Source organism: Diabrotica undecimpunctata, chromosome 4 (genome assembly GCF_040954645.1).
Source record: "Diabrotica undecimpunctata isolate CICGRU chromosome 4, icDiaUnde3, whole genome shotgun sequence".
Classification (NCBI taxonomy): domain Eukaryota; kingdom Metazoa; phylum Arthropoda; class Insecta; order Coleoptera; family Chrysomelidae; genus Diabrotica; species Diabrotica undecimpunctata.
In genome coordinates this window covers 131,244,088-131,256,474 of record NC_092806.1, presented here as the reverse complement: position 1 = coordinate 131,256,474, position 12,387 = coordinate 131,244,088, and the positions used below count along the sequence as shown (strand labels likewise).

At 33.7% G+C, this 12,387-nt stretch overlaps 1 protein-coding gene across 2 annotated transcripts in view; it reads left to right on the top strand.

The window, feature by feature from the left end:
• Nucleotides 1-12,387, top strand: part of LOC140440033 (uncharacterized) — a 71,335-nt gene that overhangs the window by 36,353 nt on the left and 22,595 nt on the right. For both annotated transcript variants that reach the window (XM_072530275.1, XM_072530274.1), the window contains exons 3-4: nt 4,611-4,780; nt 9,936-10,156. In XM_072530275.1, the coding sequence (XP_072386376.1) occupies nt 4,611-4,780; nt 9,936-10,156 (391 nt within the window). The remainder of the gene's footprint in view (nt 1-4,610; nt 4,781-9,935; nt 10,157-12,387) is intronic.

Here is a 12,387-nt window from a genome sequence, read left to right as displayed (position 1 = left end):
GGAAAAATCAGTGTTTCAGTTTAATTCTTGCAATATTCGACGGGTATAATTTGGATCGAGACAGTGGCGCACTTAGCATTTTTCTGATGGGTTTTGGTTGGGGACCGAAATGTTTTTTAAGCTACCTCCATTTTGAGTCCTTAAAATTTGGGTTTTTGTTTAATTTAATTTACTAAAGATAGCAGTGCCAAAGATTTAGTATCTGTCATTCTGTCTATCAACTAACAACCCTCTCCTACTTGTACGCAGTTAAGTGTCGCACGTACCGTACTCCGAAAGTGGGATGGCCGCTGTAAGGCTGACGACATTTTTGGAACACTCCCTTCTCATATCTAGATCTTATTTCTGTCGTTGGTCCGGTTGGTGTTTCTCTTCTTCTTCTTTCTTTTTAATTACTGTTCGGATCTAATTGTGAACACTATTTCATCCCTTACTTCCCGTCGTCTTTACGAGCATCTCTATCACAGTCACAGGGTTCATAACTATTTCTCTATACATTCGGTTTCCCTCCACTGTACATGTATTCCTCCAGCGTTGTGTGAGTAACAGTGTCGGAATATTCGCAGTATAGGCATTTATCTGTATCTGTCTTTCTGAACCTATGAAGAGACGCCCTAAAACAAACAATCTACCTAATTCCTTAGGCTCTGGATCAGCATCTTGGTTCACTGGGCAACATCTTCTGTGTTGTTCCACTCTTCTTGCCTTCTTTCCATTGATCTTTCCCTTTCTAATTTTTTTATGGATATTGTCAAATGCTCCCTTCTCTCATAGATATGTCTCCTTTCTACTGCTAACACTTGCAGAAGAACACAACCCGTGATAGTCCACAAGGCCGCCGCAGATACAGTTCTGCAGGCGCATGCTACTTGCAACAGACTCGTTCTGTCTACTCTTATAATGAACCTAATATTAGGTATCTGTATCTAAATATAATGAAAAATATTTATTTAAATCATAAACTGCATTTTAAATAATAATTTGTAAACAAATTAAATTTATAATAAAACGTCTAAACGGCGTTGCTTTAGAGCCATATGGTTTATTACCTCTTTTTCATTTATTTGAATGTCCTAATGGATAAACATCAAGTTAAACCGTTTAGTCTCTCTTCGCTAATACAATTTCTTAATTTCTTAAATAAGTCTTTAGTACTTTCAGCGATGAAAATAACCTTTCACATGTACAGTTAGTTACAGGTAATTTAATTATTAACTTAGTGTTTTGGATTTTTTTTATTGTGTGTCAAAGACAAGTTACATTTTCCTACTATTCTTTATATATTTTTTACTTTATATGCCTTGGGGGGGGGGGGGGGGCGTTAATCCCCAAAACCCCAACTGGGTGCGCCACTGGATGGAGAAAACGTCAGATGAGAAATGTAATGGACAGGGGGAGTGTGACGTCACAACTGTCAATTACTTTCCAAACAAAAGTTGAAATGCCCAATCTCAAGACTTTTTAATTTCTATAAAGTTAACATTTTGCTTCCTCTGCTGCTTTTTCTTTTAAGTATAGTGTTTTTTACGATAATACCATCATAATTCAGTGTTCTGTTTCTATGAAATATAGTTTAAAAGTTTAAATTAAAGACATTCTAACCTTAGAAAAAATATCGAAAAATACAAATTATCCACACTAAACAAGGTTTGTTTGGAAAGTGAAACTGACAGATGTCAATAAAATCTACGTCATCACTTCCACGGTCCATTGGCTGAGATAAATGAACAGAACTGTTCTGAATTTTAGTAATACTTTTCTAATAACCACTCAAATTTATTCCCGGCATCTCTTTCGAATAACAGCAATAAATCATAATTACTCTCAAGAATTATTTCTTTTCCAAGCTATTTATAAGCTATTTTGCTGCAAAATCTACTAATCAGGGTTCATCCTTAAAATTTGCTTCGCGATTTTAAAAAAATTCAAAACATTTTATTCTCGCCTAATTAGTTTAGTAACTATTGTCAGCAAGATCGTGGAAACCCTTGTTTTTGAAGTTATGTCTGAGTTTTCCTTAAAAAAAAATGAGATCCCTGTCCAACAGTACGGCTTTAACAAGGGTCGTTCAACGATCACAAACTTACTTCGTTGTGCAAAGCGTCGATTGCTATCTAAATGGGATCAATCTGGTATTCGAGTAAAAGTTAAGTCTTTGGATTCAAAATTAAATCCGAGTTCGTATCGGGAAAGCCCGTTCACTACATAAACTAGTCAATCATCTTGCGTTCTATGTGTTTAGTAAGGTTTCAATTTACACTGACGATACCAAATTATATATAAATCCCGTTTTTAACCAACATCTTCTTTAATACGATCTTGATTCAATATTCAAGTGGTCCTTAAAATAGTCACATATCAGTAAAAATAAACCATTGGTAGAGACAAAGGTTGTAATATGGGCTACCATTTTGTTTTGCCATCATAAATACCTTCATTATGAATTAATCTTTCTGAAAATGAAAACAATTACACTTTATGATGTTGTAAATAAGTAACACAACAAATTTAGTTTAATAAAAAATTTCAATATAGAAAAAAAATATTTTTTCAAAATGACAAAATTTGAAAATTACATGTTGTGGTGGTTAAATGGGCTACCAGCTAAAATGTCATAAAAATCAAACTACTAATGGACTAAACAGTATTTTAAGTCAATTTAACACACTAAACATTGAACCCATAGTACCCCTTTCTCATTATTTGAATACAACTTATCACAGAAAATACAGGAAGCGTCTTCACTTGTGGGGATTTCATCTCCAATTGGTAACTATAAAACTGATTCTCCAGAGTTAATTGATCCTTCGTCCGAGGTAACTGGGCATGGTTCTAATCTGTATTTACCGTCTGTGTTTTAGATCCTTGTTTCATCTTTCTTTGATCATCTTAAATTCTTCTTCTTCAAGTGCCATCTTCGCGGCGGAGGTCTGCAATTATCATAGCTATTCGGACTTTTGAGACAGCTGCTCTGAAAAGTTCATGTGATGTACATCCGTACCACTCTCTCAGGTTGCGCAGCCATGACATTCTACGCCTCCCTATGCTTCTCTTTCCTTGGATCTTTCCCTGCATAATCAGTTGGAGCAAGGTGTATTTCTCTCCACGTGTAATATGTCCGAGATATTCCAATTTTCTTGTTTTAATTATATTTAAAATTTCTATTTCTTTATTCATCCTTCTCAGAACCTCTTTGTTTGTGATGTTCTGTCCACGATATTTTTAGAATTCTTCTATACACCCACAGCTCGAATGATTCCAGTTTTTTCATTGATTTCGCATTCAAGGTCCAAGATTCCATTCCATAAAATAAAGTGGAAAAAACATAACACCTCGCCAACCTAACTCTTAGTTCCAATTTTAAATCCCTTGTACATAGGACTCTTCCCATTTTGTTGAAATTTTCTCTAGCCTTTTCTATTCTGATTTTGATCTCCTGAATGTAATCATTTGTGGAGTTAATCATTTGTGGAGTAATGTGTAATTTATGTATTTGTAATCATCTTAAATTGCATCATCATAAAATTGCATTACTTTCTTCCAGTTCACTCTTTTAATCTGCTTCTTTTTCTCCACGGAGTTTCACCTTCCTTTGCTTATCAGCTTCCTTTTCATCACTTTCTCTCTTAGCTTCTTCCAAATTTAATTTTTTCTTATTTTTGGGACAAGTAAAATGTCCCTTGGTGCCTTTTACATTGACATGGACGAGATGCCCGAAGGACCATCATCTGGTCGATCTTTAGCGCAGGGTGTGTTGTTCTAGACTACACTAGTTTTCTGAAGCTGTTGTGTGCTCCCAGTGGCTTGGGCTGAGTCCTAGGGTGCTGTTTCTGGGCAATTAATAATGCCCTCTTGAGGCGCAAGACGTGGAGTGTTCTTGGATCTTTTCCTGCCCTTATGAGCCCGAATAGCCTCTATGTCCAACTCTTCCATATTAGAAGGACCGAAGTCCACATCTAAAAAGATGTTTCGGTTGCATGGATATATTCCACAAACTTCGAAACCATGGACGGTTATTTGACCTATTTGGCCCCTTAGATAGGCTTTTCCAAACAGCTCAGCTATGTTATACGGTCCAAGTGGTTTATCATTATGGAGTACATATTTATTGCCTAACATTTTCACTATAATGATGTTCGAGTGGAGACATAAATAATTTGTCTAATGACTGCATTTTGTGAGAGGTATGGGGTGGTAAGCTAATCATTCTTATGTGGTTGCCTCTTGCAATATTTACATCAATATTCTTAGTGTGGCTGTTATGCCCATCGATGATAAGAAGAACGGGACTTTCCTTTGTAGGATTGACTTTTTAGATGAAACGGTTTAACCACACACACTTCCAAGTAGTTTTAAGTATGCTTTTTTTAATGACTATGGTTTATTTCTACAAAATATTCTCAACTCAAAAGTGAGAATTTTTACTTACTATTATTGAGAATGAACTCGCAATTATTTCATTCATTAATGGTCGCAGAGAAAAACCTTTTATTTCAGTATTGGCGATATACATATTTTAAAACTATACTAAATTTTATATTTTAAAGACAATTTATTTTACTTAAGATAATTTTTTTTGATATTGGTTTAACAGTATATTCTTCTTAAAGGAGGAGCTGCTCAGTTGGCTGGAATTCAAACTCGCTGTTTAAAGACCAAAGACGATGGAACCTTCGACCTCGATGAACTTAGAGAAAAAATAAGGAAAAATGTAGATATCCATGAGACAATTACGTCTCTAATAGTCGTTGAAAATACACATAATTTGTGTGGTGGTAGGGTAAGTGTATTTTTAGATATTTCTCTTAAACTTTTTATAAACATACGACAAAAGCGTCAAGTGGAAAACTTTTTTACCACGAAGTCTTATAATCAAAATCTGGAGAAAAACTTTTGATTTGAATCTTTAACTAGGAAAGAATATATCCTGTGGTTAACAGTAATAATAAGCATTTAGTTCCTATTTAGAGTAAAGAGTAAATCAAGCAATTAAATATCAAAATACCAGAAGAAAACCAGATCGCCGCGGAAATACAAATACAAATACAAGAAGAGAAAAGTTACAGAAAAGACTATATGAGCTTCTAGTTAAGATATGGGAGCAAGAAATAATACCAACTAAATCGTCAAAGGACCTGTTGTGTTCCATACATGAAAATAAGATAAAAGTGTGTGTGAAAATTACAGAAGAAGTGCAGTGTTACTGAATACATCCTATACAATATTATCGAAGGCTTTAAGATACGTATTACACTTTAGCTGAGAAAAATTAAATCAAATTTATACTCGGAAAGAGTTGCACACAACTTGTTATGAATCACGTGCTTTTTAAAAAAGCACTTAAAAGGCGATCAGCGAACCCCCAAAAAGATCACCATGAGCTATCTCCTTGGCAACCGGGTAAATTTGCTACCAAAATATTCGAAATAAAAATCTGCACAACTTCTCTAAATAAAATTTTTTATTGGAATGGGGAACACAAGAAAAAACAAAAATTTTTATTTTATAATTTTATTGAAATTTTATATTCAACTCGCGATATCTTGGCTCGGTTTAAATATTTCGATTTTTAACTTTGACTCAATATACTATGGACATTTCCGCAATAAATAAAATGCATTAAACTCTTAGTTATAATTATAAACAAAATGGCGATTTTTGAAAAAACCCTTGCTTCTTGTCGGATGTTTTTTTCTAATTAAAAATTTGTTTTATAAATTTTCAAATCTCCCTTTTTAACCAATTCTACATTAAAATATAATATTTAAAGAAGATTTCTGGAAAGCTTCAGATTTTCAAATTGAATGATCAAAAAGTTATTGAAATTTTTATTGCTTAGTGCCCACGGAAAATAATTTATTCTTCACGAGAAATTCGTAACCCTTTGATATTCGATTCAATTGGTTTATATATTTATAAAAATTATCTTTCTTTAATAGTTTTTGAATGACGAGATACTCAATATGATGGAACAACGGAGACAATTTAAAAACAAGGATAACAATAAATACAGAGAGATAAACCACGAGATTAGAAAGACGATAAAGCAGGCAAAAGAAAAATACTTTGAAGAGCAATGCAAAGAGATCGAAGACCTTCAAAATAAATATGATCTGTTTAACCTACACAAGAAAGTCAAAGAACTGGCAGGACTAAGAAAATAAAATCCCACTTGTGCAATTCTGGATAGACACGGTACTGCTATAACACATACGGACGAGAAAATACAAAGATGGGCAGAATATATCGATGAATTGTTCGATGATGAAAGAGGAGATCTGGAGCACATAGAACTTACGTCAATAGGTCCATATTACAAAAGAAGAAATATTGCACGCATTAAAAACAATGAAGAGCGGGAAAAGCCCTGGACCTGATATGCTTCCTATAGAAATCCTAAAAATTCTAGATGAGAAGCACATTGATGTTTTAGTGACACTCTTGAACCAAATTTATAGTTCAGGCGTATTACCCAAAGAGTGGTTAACATCTATTTTTATTTGTCTCCCTAAAAAGAAAAACGCAAGAGAATGCAGCGATTACCGCACCATTAGCTTAATGTCTCATACGCTAAAGTTACTACTTAAAGTCATTCATAACCGAATATATCACAAACTGGACATAGACGTTAATAATACACAATTTGGTTTTCGCAAAGGCCTAGGAACACGTGAAGCTCTTTTTCACTTAATATACTAATAGAAAGATGCCTGGACGTCAATCAAGATATATACGCATGTTTTATTGACTATAATAAAGCATTCGATAAAGTACGACATAAACATTTAATGAATGTCCTGAAATCAAAGAAGATTAACTACAACGACCTCAGGATCATATCAAATTTATACTATAAACAGCGAGCAAAAGTACGTGTTAACGAACAGCTGTCAGAAGAAATTGAAATGAGATGTGGAGTAAGACAGGGATGCGTATTGTCGCCAATTCTTTTCAACGCCTACTCCGAAGAGGTCCTGAAAAAAGCTCTTGAGGGTAAAACAGCTGGAATAAAGGTAAATGGAGTTCCCATTAACAACATTAGATATGCGGACGACACTGTGATTTTAGCCGAAAACATTGAAGATCTTCAGAGACTGGTGACCAGAATAGCAGAGTATGGAAAAGAGTATGGTCTAACAATGAATGTCAAGAAGACGAAATTTATGAGAATATCGAAAACTCAAAGAAATAACGAGAATCTTCTAATAAACGAAACCAACGTCGAACAAGTGGACAAATATGCATACCTGGGAACAATGATTAACTCCACAAATGATTACAATCAGGAGATAAAAATAAGAATAGAAAATGCTAGAGCAAATTTCAACAAAATGAGAAGAGTTCTATGTACCAGGGATTTAAAACTGGAACTAAGAGTTAGGTTGGCGAGGTGCTATGTTTTTTCGACCGTATTTTATGGAATGGAATCTTGGACCTTGAATGCTACATCAATGAAAAAACTGGAATCATTTGAGCTGTGGGTGTACAGAAGAATTCTGAAAATATCATGGACAGAACACGTCACAAACAAAGAGGTTCTGAGAAGGATGAACAAAGAAATGGAAATTTTAAATTCAATAAAAACAAAAAAATTGGAATATCTCGGACATATTACACGTGGAGAGAAATACACCTTGCTCCAACTGATCATGCAGGGAAAGATCCAAGGAAAGAGAAGCATAGGGAGGCGTAGAATGTCATGGCTGCGCAACCTGAGAGAGTGGTACGGATGTACATCAAATGAACTTTTCAGAGCAGCCGTCTCAAAAGTTCGAATAGCTATGATGATTGCCGACCTCCGCCGCGGAGATGGCACTTGAAGAAGAAGAATAGTTTTTGAGAAGAGTAGGATTTTTATACACAATACCATACTCTCTGAAAAATTCTTGTTTTTCGACCAACATGTACAAATTATTCCTAATTAGAATTGAGAATTACAACAAGTAATACGAGTAGATTAGAAGTCAGAGGTGAAGGTAAGATGATATTGGGGGATTTTAACGCTCGAATAGGCAATCATGTAAAATCCGGAATTAAACAAAAACATAACGTGAATGTTAAAAAAGAAAATGGAGAACTGATGATAAATTTCTGCACAAATAAAGAATATCAGAGAAGATTGCTGGGAATGAAATATTAGAAAACGATAACATTGAGGAAAGTTGGACAAAACTCAAAAATAACATAGTTAACGCAGCAACAGAATCACTTGGAGAGAGGAAAGTAACGAACACTAACATATCAAAAAAGAAAACCCAATTTCAGCATTAAGGTAAGAAACAGAAAATTACCAGGAGAGGACAGTACACCGAACGAACTCCTAAAGTACTGAGGACCATATCTGACCAAACAACTACTAAAACTAATCCAATAAATAATAATAGAACAAAACAGAATTCCCCAAGAATGGAGATCAAGCATCCTAATACCTCTCTTCAAAAAGGGAGACCAACCGGAGAGTTACAGAGGAATTACTTTATTAAAGACAATACTAAAATATACTGCAAAACAAATAAACTGAATCAAATTATAACACTAGCAGAAGAAAAACAAGGTTTTTGGTCGTAGAGATCATGCACCGACGCTATATTTATAATGAGGCAAGTGCAAGAGAAATCCTTAGAATACAACAAACTGGCATATCTATGTTTTGTAGACCTTAAAAAAGCATTTGGCTGGGTCAAACTAAAGGACGTTATCCACTTATTGTACGTAAGAAAGATACCCCTAGGAATAATCAAAACGATCAAAAATATCTATCAAACAACACAATAAAAGTAAAAGTAAAAGAAGAACTAACTGACCCTATTGAAGCTGGCAATGGGATAAGACAGGGAGATTCCCTGAGCCCTCTATTGTTCAACCTAATGATGGATGAAATAATAAAAAAGTAATAACTAAAGAAGGATACCAAATGGAAGAAAAACAACTTAAAGTAATCTGCTATGCAGACGACGCAATACTACTATCTCAAAGTGAAGATGATTTACAACGTATGCTGCACCAATTTAATATAACTACCAGAGAATTTAACATGTTAATTTTCCCAAAAAAGACAAAACTCATGGTTATAACAGCAAACTTACTAAAATATAAATTCGAGCTGGAAGGTCAGATAATAAAACAAGTGATGAAGTTGAAATATCTAGGCATCATATAATCTAGCTACGGAAAGATGGAAACAGAAGTGGAAGATCAAGTGAATATAGCAAACAGAACCGCAGGTTGCCTGAATGAAATAATATGGACAAATAAAAATATCGTGAAAGAAATGAATGCCAGAATTTACAAAACAGTCATCAAACCAATAATGACATACGCGGAAGAAACACTACCTGATACATAGAGAACAAAAAGGATGTTAGAAACAGCAGAGATGAAAACACTTGATGATAAGACATGATAATAAGACACTATGGGACAGAGCTAGAAGTACACAGATACACGACGTAGATGCAAGGTGGAGAACATCAAAGACTGGGTAAGAAATAGAATGGAACGATCATATAATCAGAATGACAGCAAAGAGAGCAGTAAAGACGACAAGAGACGGTTCCCAAATAGGAAGACGATCAGTAGGAAGACTACGAAAACGATGGAACGACAACTTACTGGAGGCACTTGTAAAATCAGACATAGTCATGTCTACATAACAAGAAGAAGAAGAAGAAGAATATTCATATAAAACATGAGGCTACAACATGATTTTGATATGTACTCACCCTTGTGCCTTGTCCACCCTACAGGGTGTCTTTTAAACTTAACATAAGAAAAACATCTATCAAAATGATCATAACTATTTTTGATGGCGCAAAACTTTTGCGGCATAAGTGTATAAAATATGCGTGTAAGATGTATTTAGGGAAGCGACTCTACCTAGTGTTAAATGCAAAGAAAATTATGATACTCAATAAACAAAAACTTAATTTTTGTAGGTGATTCCTCTAGACTGGCTGGAAAAAGTTGGTAGCATAGCAGCTGAACACGATATTCCGGTTCATATGGATGGTGCTAGAGTGATGAACGCAGCTGTATACTTGAAAGTGAGCCCTCGCAGGGTTGTTCGAGATGTAGACAGTGTCTGCTTTTGCCTCAGCAAAGGTTTGGGATGTCCAATAGGATCAATATTGGCGGGATCTGCTGATTTCATAAATAAGTAAGTAAATATTTTTTTTGTTGATTTTATAAATTGTTTTACGGCAATCATCAAGTAAGAGACTCGGTGGAATGAGAAAGTTGACTTGGTGAAGCTATATATTACATAATATGAAGAGACTGAGATAATCTGCCAATTCCTAAAAATGGACGGTACGAAATAGGTAAAAAACATAAATTAATACAAATTAGCAGACCGGAAAAGGAGTGGTGAGAGCCGAAATATAACCAGTTACCTACCAATTTAAATGGAAATTATCAAATTAGAGACCAATACAAAATGATGGCATTATGTAATTAAGATATTCTACATCATAGACAGAAAAAAATGTAGCATATGTAAACTTTTATTGCAGTTTAGATAAACGACAGTATTTTTCTAATTATATTCAGAATACCTACTGTTTATATTCTATTATAGTTCTACTCCTAAAGGCATTTACTGTTTTCTTTGATATTTTGTCCAATTTCTATATGATAGTGTTTAACAGACATACAGTCGGAACGTTTTGTGTCAATTTATATATTAATTTAATATTTGCATAAACAGATTCTGAAACTGCATGAAGATTTTCTATAAAACTTCTTGTAACTTTTATAAAACGTGTAGGTACAGATGCACCGGCGTGTGTGTAAATTGTTACAATGTAAATATATTTTGGAAATAGTTTATTCTTTATTCATTTGCTAACAAATTGTTTAGGTATACTGGTATACATAACATTCTAATCTTTAGTGATTGTGGCAGCTGACTTCACAAAAATACCAATTTCCATAAAATTTACAAAACAACCAAATTCCATAATTTGACTGTTTTCCCATAAGTTTTAATTGGGAATATATGAAATTTTTTCCTACTGCTAGTCACGTTTTACCTATCTTATCAAAGCAGTTATTTTGCTTACAAATAGTGTATCACGTGGTATATTAATAATAAGGTTTGTTTTTTTATAACTAATTATTTTGTGATGTTAAAGTAGTTATTTGGAAGAGCAATTATTAAATTAAAGTAAAACTTTTACAAAAAAAAAGATATTGGAATGGCAGCTGTTTGAAGATGTATCAGAGCCATTCTAAATAAGTGTAAAAATACAAAAATGAACATATTTGATACAATAATTACTTTTGAAGGTCGTTTACTTTATAATCTAGTTAGGTATAGTTAAATCAAAGAACATGACGCTATACTCGTTGGTTAAACATTCTAAAGAATTTATTTACCGCCGTTATCGACAGAAAATATAATATATTGATTAGGGTACCTATTTGCATTTTAAGGACGATCTATAGACTGAAAGTCGAAATTAATAAATTATTACGTTTGAATTAAACATTGACTATTAACTTTAATAGATAAGTTTGACGTATATTCATTTCAATATTTGGCTTTTAGCTAATTAAATTTATTAAATCTTGTGAGCACATTTTCTCATTCTATATATCTTGCTTGTATCTTTGTGAGTTTCCGGTATTTGATTTTTCTTGAATATTTTTTTAGAATTGTGTGTGAAGTAATGTAATATATTTTTTTAAACTACAAACTACAATATTTAATTCTGAAAAATTTGTGAGAAATGGTACAGATATTGCGAATGATACTGATATAAATTTAATAATAATTAGAAGCTTAATAGTGTACGATATCATCATCATTCTGGCTTTACAATCCTGCGTGTGTCCTAGCGTCCCCAAGAATTTCTCTCCAGTCGTCTCTATCCATCGCCTTCCTCATCCAAGCACGTATTCCCATATTTCTCATGTCTTCGTCAATATTATCAAGGAACCTTGTTCTGGATCTTCCTCTTCTTCTCTGACCAATGGGTCTATGAAGGCGCGTTTTTATAGCAGGTCATTTTGCTTCATCTCCATTACATTCCCTATCCACCTCAGACGTTATATCTTAATATGTTTTACGATATCTGGTTCCTAGTATATTCTATAAAGTTCGAAGTTGTATCGTCTTCTCCACACTCTATTGTCATTCACTGCTCCATAGATTCGCCTTAGTACTTTTCTTTTGGAACATCCTAACATGTTTTCATTACTTTTTGATAAAGTCCAGGTCTGTGAACCATATGTTAGGACTGGGCGTATTATTGTTTTGTAGAGTTTTATTTTTGTATTTCTCGATATCATTGTGGATTTAAGGAGGAGATTGAGCACAAAATGGCATCTATTGTAAATATGTAATATGCAATATGTAATAAATAAAACGGCCAGCTATAGTGATTA